The following is a 24,650-nucleotide window of genomic DNA, read 5'->3' as shown; positions in this document are numbered from 1 at the left end:
CTTTTAATGAGACCCAGCTCCACCCCCTCCCCCAAGCCCACAGTCTCCAGGCTGCACCCTCACTTGCTGCCGGCAGTGATGGCCTTGAGGCTGCCCGCCCGTGCCAGGATATTTGGCACGAAGAGCAGGCCAGAGGCCCGCTCGATGCTCTCGATGGGCACCAAGAAGCGCTCCAGTGGGATGGCCTCGTCCACAGGCGCGTTGGGCATCACGTAGGAGCGGAGCTCGATCTGCCCACCCGCCGCCTCCAGGATCAGCACCTTGAAGAAGTGCGTGGGCACCGCCACATGGTTCTTGCCAATTACCTGGTACTTCACATAGGATTTCCCATCAGCCTCCGTCCTGTGGGCAGACCCAGGCACACATGGGAAGGGAGCCTGGTTGGAACCCAAGGCCACCTTCTCCAGGAAGCCTTCCCTGATCTGATAGTAGACTTCTGCCAACCCCTCACTGTGAGGTTCTGCCTGGCTCTTCCTTGCAGCTGAGAACTCTTTCCGGAGCAAAGACTCTTTGCCAACACTGGGCCAGGCAGAATGGGTAATAATAAGTGTTGCTGAAAGAATTGAGCCTTGTAAATATTCACATCCATCTGTGCAGATGCTTGTTTACTGCCTGTCTCTCCCCTTGGAGGTGAGCACCAAGAGGGTAAGGGCCATGACAGCTAAAACCCCAGCACCCAGCATAGGGCCTGGCACACAGCACGTGGTAGGTGCAGGATACTGGAAGGGCGAAGGGGCAACTGCAGGGCTTCCCCTCAGCAGTCCCCTGTTTCACTTGCTAATCAGTTTATCAGTGTCCCCAGCCACCCTTGGGGGGGGCCCTTGCCATGGGCCAGGCCCTGGTCTAAGCATGTGACGTCTGCCACTCCACTCAGTCCCCCAATACTGTGACGTCACAGGCTTTATCCTTATTTTGCAGGGGAAGATATTGAAGTCATTTGCCCCTGGCACCAAAGGACCAGGTGATAGGGCCTGGATTCCATCCCGGCCTGCTGACTCCAGAGCCAGCTGCCCAGCTGCGACCTATTGCCTCACCCAGTCCCATTCTTCAGTGGGCCAGAAAAATCCCTGAGCACGCCCTGAGGAGCTCAGTGCCTTCCACCTGGGAGGCAGGGCTGCAGCAGGACCAGTGAGCGTCCTGGGCCCAGCACATCTGAGTTCAGGGAAGGGTGGGGGAAGAGTGCTGCAAGCAGAGCTGGTGCATCAGCGACTGCAAGTTTCCATCTGGGCAAAACCCAAGGTTGGGGGTGTGTGGCAAGGGGTGACAGAGGAGAGATGGTCCAGGTGGGTACCCCAAAGGTCTCTGGCAGAGGCTGGGAAACGGACTTGCCAAGAAACCAGATGAGCAGTGACCTGGTATTGACCCAGAGTCTGGGCAAGCCTGGCATGTGAGTGGCTGGGAGGGCCTGCCACCCTCTGGGCCTGGCTGCAGCCTCACCTGGGCAGGAACAGCGGCCCTGTGCAGACATAGACGTTTTGGTAGCTGCGGGTCAGGCTGCGGCTGTACTTCTCCAGGTTGTTCCAGGCATTCTGGTTGAGGTGGGGCACCTGGTTGGGCAGGTGGGGCTCAGTGGGACTGTGATTGGGACCCTACCCCTCCATCAGACAACCAGCACCCCTGGCAGCCCAGCCCAGGCTCCACCCTCATGGCCTTGAGCCTCAGTTTCCTGGTGTTTGCTAGCCACCCCCCTGCAGCCATCCCTCCCACAGCCCAGGTCTCAAAGTTTCAGCTCCAAAGAGCTGCATGAGGAAGGAGCACACCTCCGCCTTTCAGACAGGGACTGAGGCCTGTCCCTGACCCCTACCCAGGGGCTCACAGGAAGGCTAGCCTTGTCCTTTGGGCTGATTCATGGGCAGTGCCCAGCTGGGAATGTCACAAATCTGCCTGCATCGCTTGAGCTCCCGGGGCCTTAGGACAATGGAAAATGGGTAGGAGACTGAGCAGCTGAAAGAGAAGTTAGGGAAGTTGGGTGGGAAGCTTGTACCCCATGGGATTCACCCAAGCCCCAGCTAGGTCTCCATCCACTGGGTGCTAGGCCCTGCTGGGAACAGGCCTAGATTTAGGGCAGCTGGCCCAAGGTGCACAGTGACTGGGCACAAGCAGCTCGACTCTGTGCCAGGTGTCTTCCTCGTACCTGCTCTCAGGCAGGCAGGGTAGGTCATTGGCTGAAGGCTCAGGCTCCTCTAGACAGACTGCCTGGGTTCTCTTCCTGCTGTGTGGCACTGGGCCACTCACTTTGCCTCTCTGAGCCTCAGTTCCCTCCTTATAACTAATAACCAGTGAGCTAGGAAGTATGCTCAGTACTTTTACCTGCACTGTCTTCAGTACTTCGCCACTACAAGAGGGAGGTGAATAATAGTATTACCCCCATTTTACAGACGAGGAAACTGAAGCTCAGGGAGGTGCCAGGGGCTCACAGTTCGAGTTCAAGCCCTGGTCTGCCTGCGGAGCCGGTATCCCCTCGGGTCCTCCCTGCCACCTAGGGCGCTCGGCCCGATTCGAAGGGCTTAACCTAAGAGCGCGCACTCCAGAGTTCCTCCATTCTTTGGATGCACGACCGAGGCTCAGAGAAGCCAGGCGCTGGCCCCGCGTTCCGAGACCCGGCCGGGGGCGCGGGCGCTACCTGGGGCGCGACGTTGCTCAGGTAGAAAGTGTCGTCCATGGCTTTCTGGCTCCAGCGGTGGTTGGCGGCGGCGGCGAGGTGGCCGCGGTCGAAGCCGCTGCCGCGGTAGTCGGCGTTGGTGGCGCGGTGGTATGCATGCACCGACTCGTCCTCGCGAAAGTCGCACGAGCGGCGGTCGCCGTCGCCGCGGAGCCTGTCGGGCCGCAGCTGCTCGACCACCCAGAGCGCACCGCGGGTGCGCGGGTCGTAGCACAGCACGTACGATTCTCGGCTCTTGAGCTGCGCCAGCCCGGGCAGCCCGTACTTGGCCAGCTCGCCCGGGCCGCGGCCCGCCGGTCCCCCCGGCACAGCCGGCAGCTCAGCCGCCGCCGTCACGGGCAGCACGGGCAGCCGGCCCAGCAGCCCCGGCACCGCCTGCGCGTCCGCCCGCCGCCATCGCCAGCCCTCGGCCGCCGCGCCCAGCCCCGCGCCCAGCGCCAGGCTCAGGCTGAGCCGCAGCGCCCGCATGGCCAGAGCGCCGCCGGAGCTGGGACCCGGGCGAGCGGAGGGCGCGCCGCCACCGCCGGCGTCCGACCGAGCCTCTTAAAGGAGCCGCGCCGCGGGCCACCGCAGGGAAAGGGCCGGTGGGGGCCGGGGGCGCTGAGGTGACCTTACCCACCAGTCACAAGCGCCCCGAAGGGCTTGGGACTCACAACCAGAAGACGCAGGGCCCGCTCCAGAGGTGGTGTCCCCGGCGCCCTTTCTCTGCCCTTTTAGGATGCGCGCTGGGGGGCGTGGCACCGCCTCAGCTCCGCAGTGGCTGCCGGGAGGTCCGCTCCGCTGGAGGGTCGCTCCTCCTCTGCGCCTGCGCAAGGGGCACGAGGCGCTGCGGCTTAGTGAGCATCTGGGAAGGGTCGAAAACTACTGTAAAGTACTTTTATCACTACTTCATTTAATCCCCGAAACCGGCCGGGCGCGGTGGCTCACGCCTGTAATCCTAGCACTCTGGGAGGCCGAGGCGGGTGGATTGCTCGAGGTCAGGAGTTCGAGACCAGCACTGAGCAAGAGTGAGACCCCCGTCTCTACTAAAAAATAGAAAGAAATTATATGGACAACTAAAATATATATATACAAAAAAATTAGCCGGGCATGGTGGCTCATGCCTGTAGTCCCAGCTACTCGGGAGGCTGAGGCAGTAGGCTCGCTTGAGCCCAGGAGTTTGAGGTTGCTGTGAGCTAGGCTGACGCCACGGCACTCACTCTAGCCCGGGCAACAGAGTGAGACTCTGTCTCAAAAAAAAAAAAAAAAAAAAAAGAAAAGAAATTAGCTGGACAACTAAAAATATATAGAAAAAAAATTAGCCAGGAATGGTGGCGCATGCCTATAGTCTCAGCTACTTGGAAGCCTGAGGCAGGAGGATCCCTTGAGCCCAGGAGTTTGAGGTTGCTGTGAGCTAGGCTGACGCCACGGCACTCACTCCCGGGCAACAGAGTGAGACTCTGTCTCAAAAAAAAAAAAAAATCCCCGAAACCGCCCCAAAAGGGAGCGCCTATTTGGCAGAGCAATGACAGGACCCCAGATCTGTCTGACCCCAGGATGTTCTCCTAACCATTATACTATAATATAAGCCCCAAGTGCTACTAGATTCACAGAGTTTCACGTTAACACTAGCGGGAGAACAAGGATGCAGGCAGCTGATGCTAACTGCTGAATGGAGCAGAAACGTGGCATAATGATTCCAGAAAGCAGCTTGACAGGATAGATGAAGCCTTTAAAAAGTTCATACCTTCCAAGCTACATAGAGGACAGAGCCCGGGAAGTTAAGAGGATGAAATAAGCAAAATATTCAGAAATGGACCTGTTAAGGACATTTTTAGCATATTAGATGCTATAGTATTCAGCCCATAAAAATATATTTTAGCCATACAGCAACTTGCTACAATAACATAGGAATGTAGATAACTCAACATATTGATTTCAAATATTTTGGATATGTACACCCAGAAGTAGGGTTGCTGGATCATATGGAAGTTCTATTTTTAGTTTTTTGAGGACCCTCCATAGTTTTCCATAATGGCTGTACCAATTTACATTCCCACCGTCAGCATATTATATATACCAAGGTTCCCTTTTCAACACATCTTTTTATTTACTTATTTATTTTTTGAGACAAGGTGGTCTGGCTCTGTCACCCAGGCTAGAGTAGAGTGGCATGATCACAGCTCACTGCAACCTCAAACTCCTGGGATCAAGTGATCCTCCTGCCTCAGTCTCCCAAGAAGCTGGGACTACATATGCCAGCCATGACAACTAGCTAATTTTTTTTTAGTAGAGACGGAGTCTCGTTCAGGCTGGTCTCCAACTCCTGAACTCTAGTGATCCTCCCACCTTGGCCTCCCAGAGTGCTAGAATTACAGGCATGAGCCACCATGCCCGGCCTTACTGTAACTTTTAACTTTATAATTTTTTAAAACTTTTTGACTCTTGTAATAACACTTAGCTTAAAATACAAACACATTGTACAGCAGTACAAAAATATTTTGTTACATCCTTATCCTATAAGCTTTTTTTCTGTTTTTAAATTTTTTAATTTCCTTTTATTTTTTAAACTTTTTGTTAAAAACTAAGACACACATTAGCCTAGGCCACACAGGGTCAGGATGATCAGGACATCACTAGGCAATAGTAAATTTTCAGCTCCATTATCTTACGGGACCACAGGCATACGTGCAGTTCATCATTGTCAGGAAAGTTGTGTGGTGTGTTCTCCCATTCCATAGGTTTCTTCACACTGTTGTTTCCTCTGCTGTGCATATTATTAGTTTGATGTCTATTTTTGCTTTTGTTGCATGGGCTCTTGGGGTCAAATCCAAAAAAATCAATGTCCAGACCAGTGTCTTATCCATTGTTGATTTTTGTACATGGTGTGAGATGAAGGTCCAATTTCTCCCATCTGTAAGTAGATATCCAGTTTTCCCAACACCCTTTATTGAAGAGACTGTCCTTTTCCCATTGTGTTCTTGGCACCTTTGTAGAAAATCAATTGACCATAAATGTATGGGTTCGTTTTCTGGGCTCTCTATTCTGTTCCATTGGTTAATGTGTCTATTCTATGCCATTACCATGCTGTTTTGATTACTACAGCTTTGGTAATATATTTTGAAATCAGGTAGTGTGATGGCTCCAGCTTTGTTTTTACTGAAGATCACTTTGGCTATTCAGGGTCTTTTGTGGCTTCATATGAATTTTAGAGGTTTTTTTTTCTATTTCTGTCAAAAATGACATTGGAATTTTGATAGGGTTTGCACAGAATCTGTAGATTGCTTTGGGTAGTATGGACATTTTAACAGTATTAATTCTTCCAATTCATGAACATGGGATATTGTTCTATTTCTTTGTGTCTTCAATTTCTTTCATCAATATTTTATAGTTTTCAGTGAACAGGTCTGTCACCTCCTTGGTTAAACTTATTCCTAAGTACTTTATTTACTTGTAGCTACTGTAAATGGGATTTTCTTGATTTCTTCCCAGAGGGTTCATTGTTAGTGCACACAAGTGCTGCGGGCTTTGTAGCCTGCAGCTTTACTGTGTGCACCTATTAGTTCTCACAGGTTTTTAGGTAGACTCTTTAGGGTTTTCTATATATAAGATCATGTTAGGAAACAGACAATTTCACTTCTTCCTTTCCTGTTTGGATACTTTTCATTTCTCTTGCCTAGCTGTTCTGGCTAGGACTTCCAGGACTATTTTGAACAAAATCGGAGAGTGGGCATCCTTGTCTTGTTCCTCGTCTTGGAGGAAAGACTTTGAACTTCCCACCATTGAGTATGTTAGCTGTCAGCTTTTCACATATGGCTTCTACTGTGTTGAGGTACATTCCATCTGTGCCTCACAAACCCTGTGAGACAGGGTTTCAGTCTGTCCCCCTGGCTGGAGTACAGTGGCATGATTACAGCTCACTGCAGCCTCAAACTCCTGAGCTCAAGCAATCCTCCTGCCTCAGCCTCCTGAGTAGCTGCACCACCATGCCCAGCTAATTTTTTAAATTTTCTACAGAGTCTTGTGGTTGCCCAGGCTGGTCTCGAACTCCTGGCTTCAAGTGATCCTCCTGCCTCAGCTTCCCAAAGTGCTAGGATTACAGGGGTGAGCCACCACACCCAGCACTAATTTGAGTTTTTATCATGAAAAGATGTCAAACTTTGTCAAATGCTTTTTCTGTATCTAATGAGATGATCTGATTTTTAAATCTAAAAACTTGCTATGTGATTATGTGTTTTACCTCCTTCTCGAGTCCACACTCCCTCCTCCCGGAAGCTGCAGATTGCTGCAGCTGAATTAGAAGAGTTGAACAGGCTCTTCCAGTAAGGATTTCGTGGCCTTTTTCTTAGACCACTCTGAGAGACTCTAACTCCATCCCTGCTCAAACTTTTCTCCCTGTTCTGAGAGCTCAAAGGTTTCAGCCCATCACAACACCCAATGCCCACTGTAAAGAATACGTGATTTATTAAAGACATCAACAGCATTGATTCAAGAAACAAAACAGATGAAAAAAACAAAAGCAGACTAACATTCTGACTCTGGAGTGAGATCTGCTGAATTCTTACAGCTCAATCTTTAAGTGTCCCAAGCTGGGAGCAGCTTCTCAAACAGGAAGCCTCAGGCACTCTGGCTCTGTGGGGACCTCCCTTGAGAATCTGGAGAGGGGAACTCACCAAGGGCAAGTCCTTTCCTCAGGCAGTATCCCACTGGGAGCTCAGCCTAACCAAGACATCGTCCCTGTGCTCTTGACCTTCATCTCGGGGTCAAAGAGAGGGCACTGGACCCAGCACTGCCAGAGGCCAATCAGATGCAGTGATTCAAGTAGTATGGTCCCAGAAGGGAGGGTGGGGGACAGGCAAGAGGGAATGCATCAGGTTGTCCTGGGCAGTGTCTGCTGGGTCCCAGGCAGTGGCCCAAGCCTCAGGCTGTGAAGGAGTCAAAGTGGGGCTGAACCACCAGCCGACAAGTTCTGAGTAGAGGCTGGACCGGGCTGCTATGAGGCAGTGTGTCTCTGCCTCATCCCAGGGGTCCTTGAGTCTGGCAAGGACATCGGCTCTCTTCGCTCCTTTACACGCAGTTCCTGTAGAGAGAGCTCAGAGCCCTCCCAGCCCTCTTCCTGCTTGGAAAACCAGGAAGGTCCCGGGCCAGGGAGAAAAGATGCTGACTTTGACCTTGGGAAATAAAGAGGACCACGTTTCCAACTCCTTTCTACCTTCCCAGTCCCACCTCTTATCCCCAATCTGCAATAAATAGCCAGGAGTCTCAATAAATAGTCAAAATCTCCCGAATACTGTGTGTTCGGAGAGGAGGAAACAGGCAAGTGCACAAAGTCCCAGCAGCATCCCAGGAAAAGCCTGCTAAGAAGCCACCTGGGGGAAGGTGTTTCCAGCCCACAGCCAGGTCTGGGAGGGCAGCAAGAAGTCCCACCTGCCAGATTCAGGAAGGCTTTTGGGGCCTGGCTCCTGCTGGCCGTCTGGGAAGAGGATGAGGACCTTTGCTAAGGTACCTGGGCTTCCAGACCCAAACCACCTGCCTGCTCACCAAAGGAGGGAGGGGACTTGGTCAGAAGCAGCCCCGCCCTCCCAGAGCTGGGAGTAGGCTCGCTGCCCCTGCTCAGAGTGCACCTGTTCCAACCCTGGGAACAGCCCAAGCAGGTGCCCAGAGGAGAAAGGCCAGCAGCACCCTCAGCCTGCACGGGGAGGAGGAGCACACAGAGGCATAGCCGTGGCCCTGCTGGCGCTGACAGGATCCAGGGCCTAATGCTCAGCTACGCCTGGCCCAGGGATGCGCTGGGTCCCACCTGCCTATTGTGGGACTCACCACCCTGGGCTGGGACCTGGAGGCCAAGGGAATGACAACTCTTGTGAAGCACCTGGATGTCAACCCTGGGTACAGAATCACCTTAGTGTCCTTTTCCTTTGGGGACACTTCCAGAAAACCCAGCTTTCCTTCTTCCTTCTCCCTCCCTGGGCAGAAAGCAGGGGCAAGAGGCCCAAAGCCCCATCAATTCTCAGCAGCTTCTGGTTTCCAAGAGTCCTGTTATGGGAAGCGGGTTCAGGGCCCTCTAGTCAGGGCTCCCTCCCAGCCTGGGACCTGGGAGCCTCGGGCTGTGGGATGAGAAAGGATGCAAAGGCCAAGGTTGACCTCCAGGGGCCTTGCTGAGCCACATGCCTCACTCTGTCTCCGGGTTCACGGGAGTGGGGGCAAGGAGAGAGGGGAAGAGGCTCAGGATAAGGCACCCCAAGAGAGAAGGGCAGAGGGAGAGTAATGGCGAGAGGAACACAGAGGGGGCGCACATACCTGCTGCGACAGAGGTGGAGGGAGACAGAGGTAGAGAGGGGGGCTAAGAAGGAGAAGCAGCGAGACCAAGTGGGATTCAGATATCCTCACCCCTCACCCCCTTCTCTCTCACACACACACACAGACATAGAGACATCTGGGGAATTCAGGGACACACACACACCAACACCAGATAGACACACGATTAGTGGGAGACGCACAGAGGGTGTGACCTGGGCCTGGCAGATGCTTAGTGCCCTCAGGGTCACTTTCCCCAGGGAGAAGCCTAAGCACCAACCTTCAGAAATGGTTTCTGGCCCCTATGCCAAGCACCTCCCTGACCAGCGCCCAGGAGAAGACCAGAAGCACAAACTGAGGCAGGGCAGGGCCCTGGCCAGCCTCCCAAATAGACCCTGGCCCTGGAAAAGAGAACTTCCCGAGCCCCAACCCTGCTCAGAGGCCTGGGCAAAGGGTCTCAGGGCTGAAGAGCAGGCAGGGAGCCAGGCTTGGCGGCAGGGAAGGGGCACAGCACAGTGTGCTCCCAGTGGGAGCGGCCTGCGGCGAGGGAGCCAGGGCGAGAAGGCCTGGAGTGGATCAATCCTGCAGCTTCCCCCCTGGGCTGGGGTCCCCACAGGCTTCTAGATGTCCCAGAAGCCAGGGCACCAGGGTCCAGTGGCTGCTCTCCAAAACATTGGCCTCTTGCCGCCAGGCTACTTTGAGTCTTGGAGTTCCTTGGCTTTCTGTAGGATCTGGCAGACGTCTGTGATGGGGTAATCCTGGGCAAGGGAAAGGCCAACAAAATGCCTGAGCCAGCTCACCCTCTGCCATCTCTGCCACACCCGCACCCTTCCCACTGGGGCCTGTCACCATGTTGCACCCTGGGCCCACGGCAGGGACCACAGAATACCAGACATCCCGCGCACGCTGCCCAAACCCGTGCGTGGAGCCAACGCTGCACCCACTGCAGCACCAGCTTAGCCAACCCAAACAGCACCACCCAAAGGTCCCACAGCCCTCTCCTCAGGACCAGGACCAGGGCCTTGCTGCCATCGAACCCCAAGCTCCACTCACACCCGGTATAGGGCTGGGCACTAAGCGTCAGCTCCCTGAGTCACCTCGACAGCCCTAGGAGCGGGTTACTGTGCTCAGGCCTGTCTTGCAGAGCTGTCAGTAAAAACCAACCTAGGCCAGGCGCTGGTGAAGAGACTAAGACCCAGAGAGGCTGTCGCTTGGCACTCGGGTCACATGAAGAGCACAGAGGAACAAAGGTGTAAAGCCAAAGCTGTCTGGCCCTTGAGCCCATGTTCTTAATCACTGTGTTCTGCTTTCCTACCCGGGTCTGAGTGCAATTACCAACGAGCACTGCCATGTTCTTGGTGCTCGCTGTGTCCCAGGTGTGACTAACCTACATACAGCACTTGGTTCAGAGAGCCCAAGTCATCTGCTCAAGGCCACACAACTCTCAAGGTCAATGGCAGAGCCAGGATTCAAACCCATATCCAAACCAGATCTGCCTCAGGGGCCTGGATTCTTCATCTCTGCTACTCTCTACCGTTCCTGAGCCCAGCTGTGACAGCGACTGGTGTGGGGTGGCAGCTTGGTGAGCATGACTCATGGCTGAGACTGGGCTTGCTCCTCCAAACACCCATTACCTGCAGGAGCCGCATGTTTACGGTAAAGTCCCCTTCCAGCAACTGCTCCCGGATCAGTCTAAGAAAAAGAAGCAGCAAAAGTCCTGGGACCCAGGGCCGCTCTGAGTGCACGCCCTGCCAGGCCCCTTCCAGCTCCTTCCTCACCACCCACAGCAGCTTGGTTTGGCGCTGTCCCAAGGATTCCAGGGGCTCTCTCCAGTCACCTGAGAGCAGCTCCTGCCCGCCCTCCAGGGGCTGAGGGTCCTCCCCTCTGGTTCTTCCCAAGGACTGGCCAGGTGAACCAAGGCAAAGTCATGGCCACGCACTCACATGAGCATGGCGCAGCAGACGAGGAGGAGGAAGTCAAAGCGGTTGTCATCAGCGAAGAGGGAGTCCCAGATCCGGATGACGTCAGGCAGCAAGAACTCCTGGGACAGCAGCAGTGTCAGCCAGCGGAAGGCAAAGAACTGGGGCTTGATGTTCTGCTCTTGCTGGGGAGAGTGGTAGGAGGTGGGGTGCAAGAAGCTGGTTGTTAGCTGCCACATGGCACCATGCAGCCTCTTGGAAGTGAATGCAGGTAAACACCAGGGGTCAGGCCCGAACATCGAGGATACAGTGGGCCAGGTGTGAATGCCAGGTACTCTTATGGGGGCAGCACTGGGCCACCGAAGAGCCTCACTTGGTTAAATAAGCAGGGGCTTCTTGCTGCCAGTCAATGTCCTCAGACCTTTTGATTTTTCAAGAGAAGCCACAAACCCAGATTTTTTTTTCCCCTCAGAGACAGGGTCTCACTCTGTCACCTGGGCTAGAGTGCCGTGGCATCACCATAGCTCATTGCAACCTCAAACTCCTGGATTCAAGCAATCCTCCTGCCTCAGCCTCTGGAGTAGGTGGGACTACAGGCTACCACATCTGGCGAATTTTTCTATTGTTTTGTAGAGATGGGGTCTCACTATATTGCCCAGGTTAGTCATGAACTCTTGGCCTCAAGTGATCCTCCCGCCTTGGCCCCCCAAAGTATTGGGATTACAGGTAAGAGCAGCCTGTAATGCCCAGCCAATTTATTTTAATTTTTAAAAATGAAGTTAATACACATCTCAAAGAACTACTAACAGGCTTAACTATTTTAGTGCATGGTAAATGCCCTGCCTGTGCCTGGCACACAATGGGCACCGTTCTCAACTCTCCCCTTCCCTCCCAGGCTGCCTCCGCGTGTGGTGAGCACCCCCGCAGCAGCAGTGGCCACTGTCAAGCCAGACCTGGCCCCGGGCCTGGGCTGCTCAGGAGCTGCTCTGCACCTCTGCTCTTTCCCGCCTGTCTGGTCCGGGGGGTCCTCACCAGTTTCAGGTAGAGTTCCACGTCCTTATCCTTCAAGGTAGAGTACACCTTTTCCATCTTGTAGGTGATGCCACACTGGGAGTCATCCAGGCTCTTGATGAAGTTGTCCCGGATCTCAGCCATGAGGTTGGTGAAGCAGAAAAATGTGTCTGCCTCAGCGTGCTCTGGACAGACACAGGGTGCGCAGAAGTGGCACGCATGAGGCCCACCCGCCCCACACTGCATTGAAATCTGGCCCCTCCGAGCCCCCCAAGTTGCCCTTCCCTCATGGTCAGGCTATCCTTCCTCTGTCCTTGACTACTCTCCACTCCCGGACTAAGGATATCATTGCTTTCTTCTCACATCTGGCAATGCTGCACACTCCGCAATTATTACATGCTCTCCTGATGACATTTTTCACACAAGATGAGCTTCCTGTATGTACGTCTCATTTCCTCTACCAGAAATTAAGTTACAAATATCAAAAGATCAGTAAACATCCAACATTCTAGATCAGAGCCACAAGGATCTTAGAGATGATCCAGGCCAAACCCTCATGTGACGGGGAGAGTGGAGGCCCGAGGAGGGAAGTACCCGCACAGCCGGATACAGCCCTCCAGCCTGCTGGCCTCGGTCCATTTCTCTAGGAGCCGGCAAGGAGGGGTGTGGGCGGCCAAGGGCCCTTTTACCTTTCCACTCGCTGTTGGGGTCGGTGGCAAAGGTATAGTAGAGGGGCCCCACGATCTCGTTCATGCCCTGCACGTAAGCGATGCCAGGGTTGAGCTTGGCGTAGATGAACAGGATCCGCTCCACCACCTCCCAGTGGGCCTCGCAGCCGTTGGGCAGCACCTCATACTCGTTCAGGGACGATGGTGCAGGGTTCTTGTGCGGGGAGCTCATCTGGGGAGCAGAGGAGGAGCCCATTGGGAAGGACAATGTATCTTGCCAGAAATATTTACCATTAAGCCTGGACTTAACTCCCAGCTTAGGGAAAATATAAGACATAAAGGAACATGTGAATCACCATAATGAGGAAACAAGTAGACAATTCCAGAATATGGGGCATTCTACAGGCCAATAGTACTAAGACCTAATTCATGGTGGTAAAAGCCAGAACAGCAGTTACCTCTGAGGCAAAGGGTACTGACAGGGAAAGGGCATGAAGGAACCTTCTGGATGATGGAAATTGTTCTTTTTTTTTTTTTTCTTTTGCTTTAGTGTTTTTGACTTGCAGCAACTGTGGCCTAATAAGATGGAAATGTTCTGTATCTTGACTTTGGTGGTTACAAAGGTATATACATAATAAAATTTATCTAGTTGTATACATACATTTTAGTATATGTAACTTACAGTTCATTGTAAAACCTTTAAATATGTCAAAAACATATGACTGGGCAAAACTTTTTAAAAAGTCACTTGTTTGGGGGGCAGGCAAGAGACCTATCTGTCCGACATCTAGAGACTAAAGAAACATAACATCCCAATGCAAGGCATACACCTTGATTGGGTCCTGGTTTGGAATAAAACAATAAAGATACTCTTGGTACAAGTGAGGAGGACATCTCAATCGATCACGGACTGGGTATGAGATGATATTATGGAATTATTGTTGTTCTTCGTAGACGTGCTATCAGATGCCTGCTGAAGTACTTGGGGGTGAAGGGTCAGACAACTGCAACTTACTCTCTCCATGTATGATGAACACAAATAAAGCAACATGGCAAAATGTTAACAACTGTTGCATTTAGATGGAAAGTATACAGATGTGCACTGTACTCTCTTAACTTTTCTGAATGTTTAGAAATCTTCCTAAGCAAAGGTTAGAAGACATGGATGCAGATACTTTGTGGTGGTAATAAAATTTAAAAGGAAAAAAAATTGAAAAAAAAAAAAGAAAAGGTTAGAAGATAAAGAGATGATGATCCCTCCTAAAGGCTGGGCATAGTGGCTCATGCCTGTATTCTCAGCACTTTGGGAGTCCAAGGCAGGAGGACTGCTTGAGGCTGAGTTCGAGACCAGCCTAGGCAAAATAGTGAAACACCATCTCTATAAAAAAATTTAAAAATTAGGGGGTGTGGTGGCGTATGCCTGTAGTCCCAGCTACTCAGGAGGCTGAGGCTGGAAGACCACTAGAGCCCAGGAGTTTGAGGTTACAGTGAGCTATGATAGTGCCACTGCACTCCAGCCTGGGCAACATCCCCAATACCAATTGCCCCTCAGGATCCCTTGAACTCTGTAAAGATGCAGGTGCCTGCACTCCCTAAACCTACTCAATCAGCAGCCCCAGCGGTGGGGCAACCCAGGCAAAGCGAGCTTATGAAGCTATGTGGGCAGCGCAGGGTCCCGAGGACATTAAACTCCCTCTCCCATTACACACACACACACACACACACACGCGCACACACACACACGCGCGCGCACACACACACACACACACACACATGCGTGCTTGTATATGCATAAACGCACATGTACATGTGTACATGCACACATCTCAGTAAATTTACTGAGAGCTTTCTATGAACCAGACAGTGTTGTACAAACATTCCTCCATAAATAACCCCCTGAACAACCTAGAATATTCTCTCAACATCATTTTCAAGATGAGGAAACTGAGGCTCAGAAATGTGAGGTCACTCATTAAATGTCTCACACTAAATGATGGCACTGGGACTTGAACCCAGATGGGCTGACTCCAGAACCAGGCCTCTAGGGCAGGCTGCCGCTCAAGGATGCCCAGTGCTTTCCTGCTTTCTAAGAATCTGCACAGCCATGACCTCATTTCATCCTCCTGGCAACTCAAAAGCCAGGCTGGGCAGAAATGATCATGCCCAGTTTATGTGAAGAGGAAACAGAGGCCCAGGAACATGAGCCAGGAGTACTTGCCCGGCGTCACACAGATGGTCAGCTTTAACTCAAACCACCCAACCACAGCCCCAGAGGTCTAGGGATGAAGTTTCTGGTGGGTTCTCTGCTACCAGGACCAGTTCCAAAAATTAAAATGTGTAAGAGCTCAGCTCTCAGACCCCAGTTACTACAGTGAAAGGAATGATAGGAGCCAGTCTCCCCGGCCCCTCAGCCAGGAAATCCGCAGCCTAGCGGGCTGCCTACAAAAAATGCCATGTGGTTATTAAACAAGCGTTCTGCACCTCACGGCACTTCTGCTGCTCCCAATTCTGTTGTAGCCACGTGGAACCCTGGGATCAGCCCCTGCCCCTGCCACCCCATCGGAGCCTTGATCAAAGTCATTCCCTTGGGGAAAAAGCTTCTGCAGTAGTATCCGTCTCTAGCTTGTTAGAGGCTACAGAGAAGGGCTTTTCCATGACAGAGGACAGTGAGAAGTTTTAGGGAACAAGCCCCTGCTCCAGGTACCAAAACAGTAGGTGTGAGTTAAGGAATAAGGTAATACACTTGCTTGGCTACAAGCAGCTTCTCAGAGTTACAGAAATCTGCTAGAAGATTTGGGTTCAAACACCAGCATGACTTGCCCAGCACAAGTCCCACCAACTCCACCTCCTGGGGCTCTCAGATCTACGCCTGCTCCACCCCAGCCCCTGTCCCCAGCTCTTGCCTGGACGACAGCTGCCTCCCAGGTGGCCTCTGCACCTCCAGTGCCCAAAGCAATGTTTTACAAAATAGACCCGAATCACTGCCCTGCTGAGAATGCTGCAAGGGCCCTCCCCACCCCTCAGCACAAAGGTCCCTCGTGGCCTTACTGCCACCAACCTCTTTCCCCTCACTTTCCGCTTCTAGCCAAGGCCCCAGGACCTTGCACACACCATGCTCCCTCCTCCTGAGGACTTTGGCATATGCTCTCCTCTCCACCTGGAATGTTCCTTCCTCTTTGTCCTTCAAGCCTTGGCTCCAATGCCACCTCCTCAGGGAAGTCTTCTCTGATACCCAGAACGGCTCAGCCCCCAGCCCATCCCGCCTGCCTCACACTTCCTCACCACATTAAGAACAGAAGTGTGGCTTGTTCACTATGACGCAAGGCCCTCCCCTGGCAGCCATTACACCAGCTGGAGGGCAATGAACCTTTGAAGCCCAGCTTTCAGAAAGAGCCCCAGAGGTGGACGTGGCAGGACGAAAGTTGCTTTGGGGAACTGTGAGGGCAGATGGTTTTGGGCCTGGCACCAGTGGTCCATGGGAGGCAGGAAGGGGAAGGCTGTTAGAGGAGTCCCTGGGGACCCCAGGTTGGCTCACATTTGTAACCCCGCTCCGGTTCCGGGCCACTGTCTGGGATTTCAGCGTCGTCTGTTCCACTCGCTTACGAAGGGTCTCAAATTCATTCTGAGGGTCCAGGATGAGGAGGCAGGGGTACTCAGTGGCCCTCTGAAAGAAGGATATGTCTGGGCACAATCTCCTGTCAAGAGGGAACAGGAGAGAATCCTGTTACTCAGGATGGTTTTGGATATTCCATCAGTGCCCTGCTGCTAGGAGACTCCAAGTGTCCCCCAAAGCATTGTCTTTTGTTTGTTTGTTTTTCTTTTTTTTTTTTTTTTTATATAATGAATTCTTTTTTTCTTTTTTTTTTTTTGAGGCAGAGTCTCACTCTGTTGCCCAGGCTAGAGTGCCGTGGCGTCAGCCTAGCTCACAGCAACCTCAAACTCCTGGGCTCAAGCGATCCTCCTGCCTCAGCCTCCCGAGTAGCTGGGACTACAGGCATGCGCCACCATGCCCGGCTAATTTTTTTCTCTATATATAATTTTAGCTGTCCAGATCATTTCTTTCTATTTTTTGTAGAGATGGGGTCTCACTCTTGCTCAGGCTGGTCTCGAACTCCTGAGCTCAACCAATCTGCCTACCTCGGCCTCCCAGAGTGCTAGGATTACAGGCGTGAGCCACTGTGCCCGGCCCCACAAAGCATTGTTTTTGGGGGTTTTTAATTTTTTTGTGTTTTTTTTTTAGAAAGGGAGTCTCTGGGTCTGTTCCGTCCAAATACTGTTGAAGCAGGAGACAGATGCATGGGACTACTAAACGCGCTGCCTGTTTGGGGGATTTTTAAATTATTATTTTACATATTAATGGAAGTTCTCCATGCTCACCCTGGTTTGTTTTGGTTTTTTTTTTTTGGAGACAGAGTCTCACTCTGTTGCACAGGCTAGAGTGCTGGGGCGTCAGCCTAGCTCACAAAAATCTGTTTTTAATTGTAACATTTTTTTTCTTTCTTATTCCCTGTGGACCTCAGGATGAGCATAATTGTAACATTTTATTTAAAAACAATATAGGGCCAGGCATGGTGGCTCAAGCCTGTAATCCTAGCACTTTGGGAGGCCGAGGTGGGAGGATTGTTCAAGGGGGCCAGGAGTTCAAGACCAGCCAGAGCAAGAGTGAGAACCCATCTCTACAAAAAATACCGAAGTTAGCCAGGCGTGGTGGCGCATGCCTGTAGTCCCAGCTACTTGGGAAGCTGAGGCAGGACAACTGCTCGAGCCCAGGGGTTTGAGGCTGCAGTGAGCTACCATGATGCCACTGCACTCTAGTCCAGGAGACAGAGCATGACCCTGTCTCCAAAAAGAAACAGTCATTATATATGTATAGTACCCATATTTTTTGTGCATTTCCAAGTAGATACACATACATTTTTTTTAAGTGTCTTTATGGTCAAACAACCTAACTTTTCTCTTCAACCACAAACATTTTTCAATGTCAAAAACATCTTTCCATGTCAAAAACATTTATCTAGTATGCACAAGGCTATTAACTGTTGTGCTGTTTGAAGTAGTGAAAGAGGTTTGGTTAAGTAAGTTATATACTATACAAGAAAATATTATATAGCTGACATGGAAAGATGTTCAAGGCAGAGTAAGAGAAAAAATAAGTTGGGAGACAGTCTCTAGAATGTGATCTAGTTTGTGTTTTGTTTTGTTTTGTTTTTTTTTTTTGAGACAGAGTCTCGCTCTGTTGCCCGGGCTAGAGTGAGTGCCGTGGCGTCAGCCTAGCTCACAGCAACCTCAAACTCCTGGGCTCAAGCAATCCTTCTGCCTCAGCCTCCCGAGGAGCTGGGACTACAGGCATGTGCCACCATGCCCGGCTAATTTTTTCTATATATATTTTTGGTTGGCCAGATGATTTCTTTCTATTTTTAGTAGAGACGGGGTCTCACTCTTGCTCAGGCTGGTCTCGAACTCCTGACCTCGAGCGATCCACCCGCCTCGGCCTCCCAGAGTGCTAGGATTACAGCCGTGAGCCACCACGCCCGGCCTTAGTTTTTAAATTAGATGTATTGCAGCATATGCACATTTTGCAGACTTCTCAGATGTAGCACATTGCAAACCTGCCCTCTAGAAACACTGAAGGTCGTGCTACAATCACTACCAAACGGAAGCTGCTCTCCTGGGTCAATATGTGGTTCCTGACTTAAGTGTGGCCATCAGAACACCCCGTGGCAGAGCCCCCTTTCTCCTGCAGCCTGGCCGAGCCACCCAGTGCTGGGGTCCCCTGGGCTGTCTTCAGATGTACCTGGGCAGGGGAGGAGCACCCAGGGCGGTGAGGGTGAGGAGGACCTTCCTCTCGACTTTCCCCTGGCACGCACCTTCTTCCCAAGCTGCAGAGCACTCTCACGTGCTGGTCCTCAGGCAAGCTCACTGCCTCACCGCCTCCTCCTCTTCCTTCATGTCTTGTGCTGAGTCATCTCCTTAGAAAGGCTTTTCCTGACCCCCCCAGTGCAAACAGCGCCCCCCTTTTATTCTCTCAGAGCTCAGTTTTTCCTTCTGTAACAGCATTTACAGTATTTGGAACTACATATGTGTTTCTAGGTTCAGTATCTGTCTCCTCACTTAAACTGGAAGCTCTCCGAGGGCAGAGACCCTTTCAGTCTTGCTTACCCCGCTAGACCTTTGCTCACACGGGCACTCAGCAATTCCTTGAGAAGCAGCCAAATGAAGGTGCACCTGGCCTTGCAGACCAACTTGGGCACCCGAGAGCTGCCCCCTGGAAGTGCTGAAGGGTCACTGTGTGGGACAGCCAGCCAACTTGTCCTGTCTGACCAAGGAAAGTGCCGGAGGAGGATTCAGGCAGGCTGTGGTAAGTGGAACAGGAGAGCTCCCAAAACCCTTCTCTAATAGAGGGCTGATGATTTTAAGGGCTTCCACGTTGTGCTAAGACTAGCACAACAGTTCCATTTATCCATGGAGACCCAGACCCCACTCTACGCCTTTAACTTGAACCATCTTACTCCTGCTTTACAGATACAAAGAGTAATGCTCAGAAAGCCTGAGTCACTTGCCAAGGTCACACAGCTAACAAGTGGTAAAGGTGGGACTGAAGCTGGGCAAATGGACTTCAGAACCCGGCTCTCAGCCACTCCACCACCCTGCAGACAAGGCCTTCCTTCCAGCTACTCGCCCAGCCTTATGGAGACCCCACATGCTGCCAGACTCCCAGCCCAGCAGGGCAGTAGAGCCAGCACTTCCACGTTTCTTTATTAAGTGGAAGAGCAGGCACACATTGTAGCTCACAATTTTAAAACACACATACCTGACCATGTCACGCCCTTGCTCAAAGCCTTTGCGTGACTGCCCCATGCCCTTGGGATCTAGCCCGAGGTCCAGCCTCTGCCTCATACCCTGGCTCTTACATTGCTCCTTGAATGCACCAAGCTCTGTGAGCTCTCCAGGGCTTCCCAAAGGCAGCTCCCGCCCGTAACAGCTTTTCCTCTTTCCTGAGGCCCCTGACTCCGCAGATGGCAGCTGACACACAGCTTTCTCAGGCTAGGCCGCCCCCAACCCCCTGAACTTTACATCAGGGCATTTACCATGAGTGCTAAGTGCGGGTAAGATCTAACTGGTCGAATGTCTGTCTTGCCATCTTTCCCTCTAGGTTCTAAGCTACTTTAGGGGAAGGACCATGCCTGTCTATTCAGCACTCAACCCTGAGCTTAGCACTGTCTACACCCAGGGCTCAATACTTGTTGAAGGAATGATCAGATGAGTCCATAAACGCCCAGGACACAAATGAAACTACAGTGTGGATCAGGAGAGCCGGGCACGTGTGAGCAGAGCCACCCACGCACTTCCCTTGACAGCCCGTTCTCAGGCCGATCACCAATGGTGCCTGGACCCATAGGGACAATCCACACACACCCTGTGCACCTGGGCTGCAAAAGGAAAGGACGGAGCTGGAGAAAGCCCCAGAAGTCCCGAGGGTCCCCCCAGCCCCCAGGTGCCCTGCCTACCGGACATCCTTATCGATTTGCAGCAGCACCTCATTGTCCTTGAAGTACGTGTTCCACCGGCTGTCGGGGCTGGGGTTGAGTGGCTGTCGGGGGAGAAGATGATGCTTCATCCACAGTACAGCTAGGGCCCAAGAACCAATTCTGCCCTGGAGGCCTGAGCAGTGGCCTTCCCCAACAATCCCGCCACACACCCAGCTGTGGCCCTGAGACAGCCTGCAAGCTGCTCAAAGGAGGCAGTACAGGCCTTCCCACAGCCTCCCAGATCCCACTCAAGCTCCACAGCTGGCAGTCTGCTGAGTCTAGCCCTGCTGGGCAGGGACTCTGATCTTTCTGTTCCTTGCCCTAGCTCTAGAACTCTGTGTGTAACAGGTGCTCACTCAGTGCTTGCTGAATGAATGAATGAATGAATGTTATATCATTCAGCTCTCATTTATCAATGCTCTCAGTCATCAATTCCTATCTTTGGAGGACGGGCCTAGGGTCAATCCATTTCCATGTCCTGCGGTGTGACGCACATGGGAGGAGCTCAGCCTTTGAGCAGAGAACAGGTTTCCTCCAGGCCACAGAAAGGCAGTTTGTCCCCCCTCCTGCCCTGCTCTGACTTCCTTCAACTATACCATCATGGGACCCGCCTCAAGGAACGGGGATGAGGGTAGAAGGAGACCTGGCCCTTGGAGCACCTGGAGCAGGGCTGGCCACAGCACTCCCTGGACACTGGCCGTCGTTTATACACTGACTGGGCCTGAGCGGAGTGGGAGAGACAAGTGTCTTCAGGGCCTGAGCAACCAAATGCAGAAAGGAGGGACCGGAAGGTCCAGAGGGAGCTGATGCCAGGCTGCTGCACCTGCCCTCTGGCGTGGGGGCACCTGGCCTGCTCAAAAGGCCCCACCCCTCATTCCCTAGCCTCAGTCCCTGCTGTCGGCCCTTACTCACATGGTCCTCAAAGGTCACATCCTCCCTGGACACACCCATGTTAGCCTTAGCAATGCCGGGCTGGATGATCATTTCCCTCAGGAACTGAGAGTACAGCTCCCTGTGGAGAGGAGGAAGAGGGATGATTCCCAAAGGTCTTGCTCAGGGAGCCCAGCCCAGGCCCGAGAAGCAGCAACAGAAGGCAGCTCGGTCTCAGCACCACCAGCTCTGTCTGATACAAAGGCCCTCCCGCCATCACCCTTCCACAGGGCCTCACCTCTGCTTGGCCAGGATGGAGGTCCATGAGGCTCTCTCCAAGGGGAGGTAGTTCAGGAGAATCTGCACAGAGGAAGAGGGGCTCAGCTCTGGTGACAACCAGACAATACATGGAGGCTGACAGGCCTCAAGGAAAACATCTCATAAAGCCCAGAGAAGATGAGAAGTGCTGGAACCCAAGAACGTCCACATGAATCAGGGCCATCACCCCTTTTTCTCCCCACTGCCTCCCTTCCCCTTTATCCCAAACCAGCCCTTTCCTCCGCTTTTCCTCACACACGCTCTTTAAATGATTGAAACAACAGCACCAACACCACCACTTGTGCTCAAAGGGGCTGGAAACCAGGACACTGGGTTTCCACTGCCACCTCAGCTAACAGCTTTGGGGGAAGCACAGCCTTTGTTTTGTCCCAGTAAGCATCACTTTTGCTGGTATGGACCAGGAAGCACAGGCCTTCACCAGCATTAGAAAGTGTCCCATCCCCAAGGAGATCCTGGAGGGGACACCAAGAGGAACAGAAAACCCAGAACTTCCCAGACAAGCTTTCTCAGACAAGCAAGAAAAGGTGCAGAACAGGAGGAAGGGGCCAGGGTGGGGGCAGCCCATGCAGGAACCCAGGGACTCTCAGCAGAGCAGAAGCCCCACCCCAGGCACACCCACCTTCCAGCAGAGGCACCGCAGTCCGCCCTCACAGGGGATGCCTGTGGACACAGCAGGCAAAGGTCACGCCCCAGGCCAGAGTCCCAGAACCCCCCAGCCCTTCACCTGGGAGCCAGCTGGCAGGGAGTGGAGTAGACAAGAAGTATTTCTTCGGGAATCATTTGCTGTCAGAAAGATTACTAGACTGGAAGCTAATTCTGTGTGTAATTTCTGACCATGGTCCCAGGCCCCAGCCCAGAGCTGCCTCTGTCTAGAACATTCTTTTGAAGATAACACCTTCTCATCAGTCTCATCCTTGATATTCTTTCCTCAGAGCAACCTTTACCAACTACCATCTCTTCCAGTCAAAGTCAGGTCTCCCTGTTATAAACAGTAATGGCTCTGTGACTTCTTCATAGCATCTATCACAACTAGAATTATATAATATATTTTATGTATTTATTTAACCTCTGTAACCCCTACTACTGGGTAAGCCCCAGAAACACAAAACCAACATCTGTCTATTATTCCCAGTGCCTAGCACAGGGCATGGCACACAGAAGATATTCTGTAAGTATTTGTGGAATATAAACTAAGCTACTAAGTGCTTTGTGCTTTATAGACATTTCCCTTAATCCTCATTATAATCCCGGTAAGTAGGAAAGATTAGCCTCATCATTCTCATCTTATAGATAAGGGAATTTATTTATAAAGACAGAGCAACCAAGGACTCAACACAGGTCTGACTCTAAAGCCCAAACTCTTAACCACTGACACAGACTGCCCCCCCTTCCAGGCAAATTTGTCCTGCAACATTGGCAGGAGCCTTGCTAGAGCAGGATCCCTGGCCCTGTGAACATGAGCTAATGCCCCCACTCAGAATGACAGGGATAATGAAAGAACTTCTTGTTGGCAAAGTTACAGGGGCAGGGTAGTGACAAGAAGCTACATGGAACACCTTGGGGTGTTTTTAAACACAAGCAAAAAGCAGATAATTAACCATGCCAGGGAGGGCAAAGTCAAACACTGCGGAGGATCAGCTTCTTAAAGTCAGTGTCCCAAGGCTGAAATTTTGCCATTAACCAAAATTTACTGTCACCTCAGCTTAGATCCCAAGCCAGGGAGAGAACCAGGAACCACCTTGCAGCTAATCAAATTCTACAACATAGGAAACTAGCTGAGGAATGAGGAAAGGCCCGACCTAGGCTCAAAAGGTCACTCCCCACTCTCATTCTTCCATTTCTAGTCCTCTCCAGTTACTCTCAGGAATCCGGTGACTCCTGCCTAAGGCCTAAAGGTTTGCTAACTGTGGCCATAACTCCTCTGGGAAACCTCGCCAAGCTCAGGACAGTCACTGCTTGTTCAGCTCTCCAGAACCTGGCGAAGGCCTCAGAAGTCAGGCTGGCCCCCAGTACTGACCAGGTGTGGCCCTCGGCACCTTCCCCTCCATCCCAGCCATAAGGCTGCTCTAGGGAAACCCTGAAAATGCAGAGTTGCCTCTTACCACTAAAACTGAGTTCTCGAAGCTTTTCCAATGCAATTGAGGGCTCCTTCAGGACATCCTGGAAATCTGCGATCCTGGAAGGGAAAAGGCAAATGAAGCACACTCAAACTCTAAGGTGACAGGCTTAGTAACTGAGCCTGCCGCCCACAGCTCCCTCACACCTCCAGCCTCGAACCTGTCCCTTCTTCCCCTTCAGGGCATAAAAACTCAAAGCTCACAAGGTCCTCACCAAAAGCAGCTCTGGGGAACAATAGATCTACAGAGTATTTCTTCCTCTAAGCTCAGAAACAGAATCCCAGTGAAGAAACTTGAGATATTATCTAGAGGTTCTCAACTGAGCACCATAAAATTAGACACATTTTGATATTTAGTGAGCTGACATTCACTGGGCACTTCCTGCTGGCCAGGCCCAGCCCACAGCACAGCCACGACCTTAACTCAATGAACCCTAGGAACCAGGAGTAATTTGATCCGCAGGCGATGGACCTGTGCAATCTGCACCCAGCTCTCCATGCTCACCAACAGACCTCTGGGTCTGTCTACAGCGAAGGACAAAAGGTTTAAAAAGCACATCCTGGCAGAAAATTGAGGAGTGAGCAAAATTTGGCCAATGCTGCAGGATCTGGCTGGGGGAGGAGACAGATTGGAGAAAGCAAGTTCTCTAGCATTTCTACTAAGAAAAGGGCACAGGGAGCATTTGGAGAGAGTACTGAGGAGAGGGTTAAAAAGGGGGAAAGGGACGGGGGCGGGGCACGGAGGTCTCGATGAGGCAGATACCAGGGGAAGGGGGAAACCAGGGGTTCAGGGGTAGAGAGACAGAAGGGATGACACCAGGGGCAGAAGTGCCTCCGCTCCGTCCTCCCCCTGGCCCACAGGCAATGAGATTAGAAAGTGGCCTCCGTATTCCTGGCCGCGCCGGCGCTGCCACCCTCTGAGGGGCAGAAGGGGCGGCCTGGCCAGGAGTCGTCTGGCCGGGTCGGACCCCGTGGTCCCTTACCGGCTCTTGTGCAGACTCGACATGGTGTTGACTTCCGGACCCCCCGAGTGCCTCTACCACGGCCGCCGCCGCTGCCACCGCCGCCCCCCAGGGACGCGGGGGGCTTGGCAAAAGCCTCCGGCCGGAAACGCAACCGCAAGCCTGAGCGTTCCGCCTTGCCCGGCCCCGCCCCGCCCGGTCACGTGCTACCCTCTGCTCTCCGCCTACCCCTCCACCCTAACCCCGTGGCTGCAACTGCCCGGCGTGGCTAGAGGGGCTGGGAGCACGCCACCCCCGT

At 52.4% G+C, this 24,650-nt stretch overlaps 2 protein-coding genes across 5 annotated transcripts; both read right to left on the bottom strand.

The window, feature by feature from the left end:
• Positions 1-43: 43 nt before the first annotated feature.
• On the bottom strand, positions 44-3,130 carry ENDOG (endonuclease G). Its single transcript, XM_069476910.1, has 3 exons — positions 2,624-3,130; positions 1,438-1,547; positions 44-342 (listed from the first exon to the last, which is right to left on the bottom strand). Exons 1-3 carry the CDS (start codon positions 3,128-3,130, stop codon positions 60-62), a joined length of 900 nt encoding a protein of 299 aa, XP_069333011.1. The 3' UTR covers positions 44-59.
• A 6,385-nt stretch (positions 3,131-9,515) lies between these two features.
• Positions 9,516-24,474, bottom strand: TBC1D13 (TBC1 domain family member 13). Of its 4 annotated transcripts, none has more exons than XM_069474735.1 (12): positions 24,374-24,474; positions 23,377-23,450; positions 21,894-21,934; positions 21,234-21,295; positions 20,978-21,077; positions 20,045-20,127; positions 16,072-16,231; positions 12,558-12,768; positions 11,890-12,053; positions 10,882-11,042; positions 10,573-10,630; positions 9,516-9,696 (listed from the first exon to the last, which is right to left on the bottom strand). In XM_069474735.1, exons 1-12 carry the CDS (start codon positions 24,394-24,396, stop codon positions 9,631-9,633), a joined length of 1,203 nt encoding a protein of 400 aa, XP_069330836.1. In that variant the 5' UTR covers positions 24,397-24,474; the 3' UTR covers positions 9,516-9,630. The 4 variants fall into 4 exon arrangements, with proteins under 4 accessions (XP_069330836.1, XP_069330837.1, XP_069330838.1 ...); XM_069474736.1 differs by having other exon boundaries at positions 9,558-9,696; positions 10,882-10,979; positions 24,374-24,421; XM_069474737.1 differs by lacking the exons at positions 11,890-12,053; positions 12,558-12,768 and having other exon boundaries at positions 9,558-9,696; positions 24,374-24,421.
• Positions 24,475-24,650: the final 176 nt, after the last annotated feature.

This window comes from Eulemur rufifrons, chromosome 7 (assembly GCF_041146395.1).
Source record: "Eulemur rufifrons isolate Redbay chromosome 7, OSU_ERuf_1, whole genome shotgun sequence".
Classification (NCBI taxonomy): Eukaryota; Metazoa; Chordata; class Mammalia; order Primates; family Lemuridae; genus Eulemur; species Eulemur rufifrons.
The sequence above is the reverse complement of the archived record's forward strand: the minus strand, read 5'-3'. Positions and strand labels throughout refer to the sequence as shown.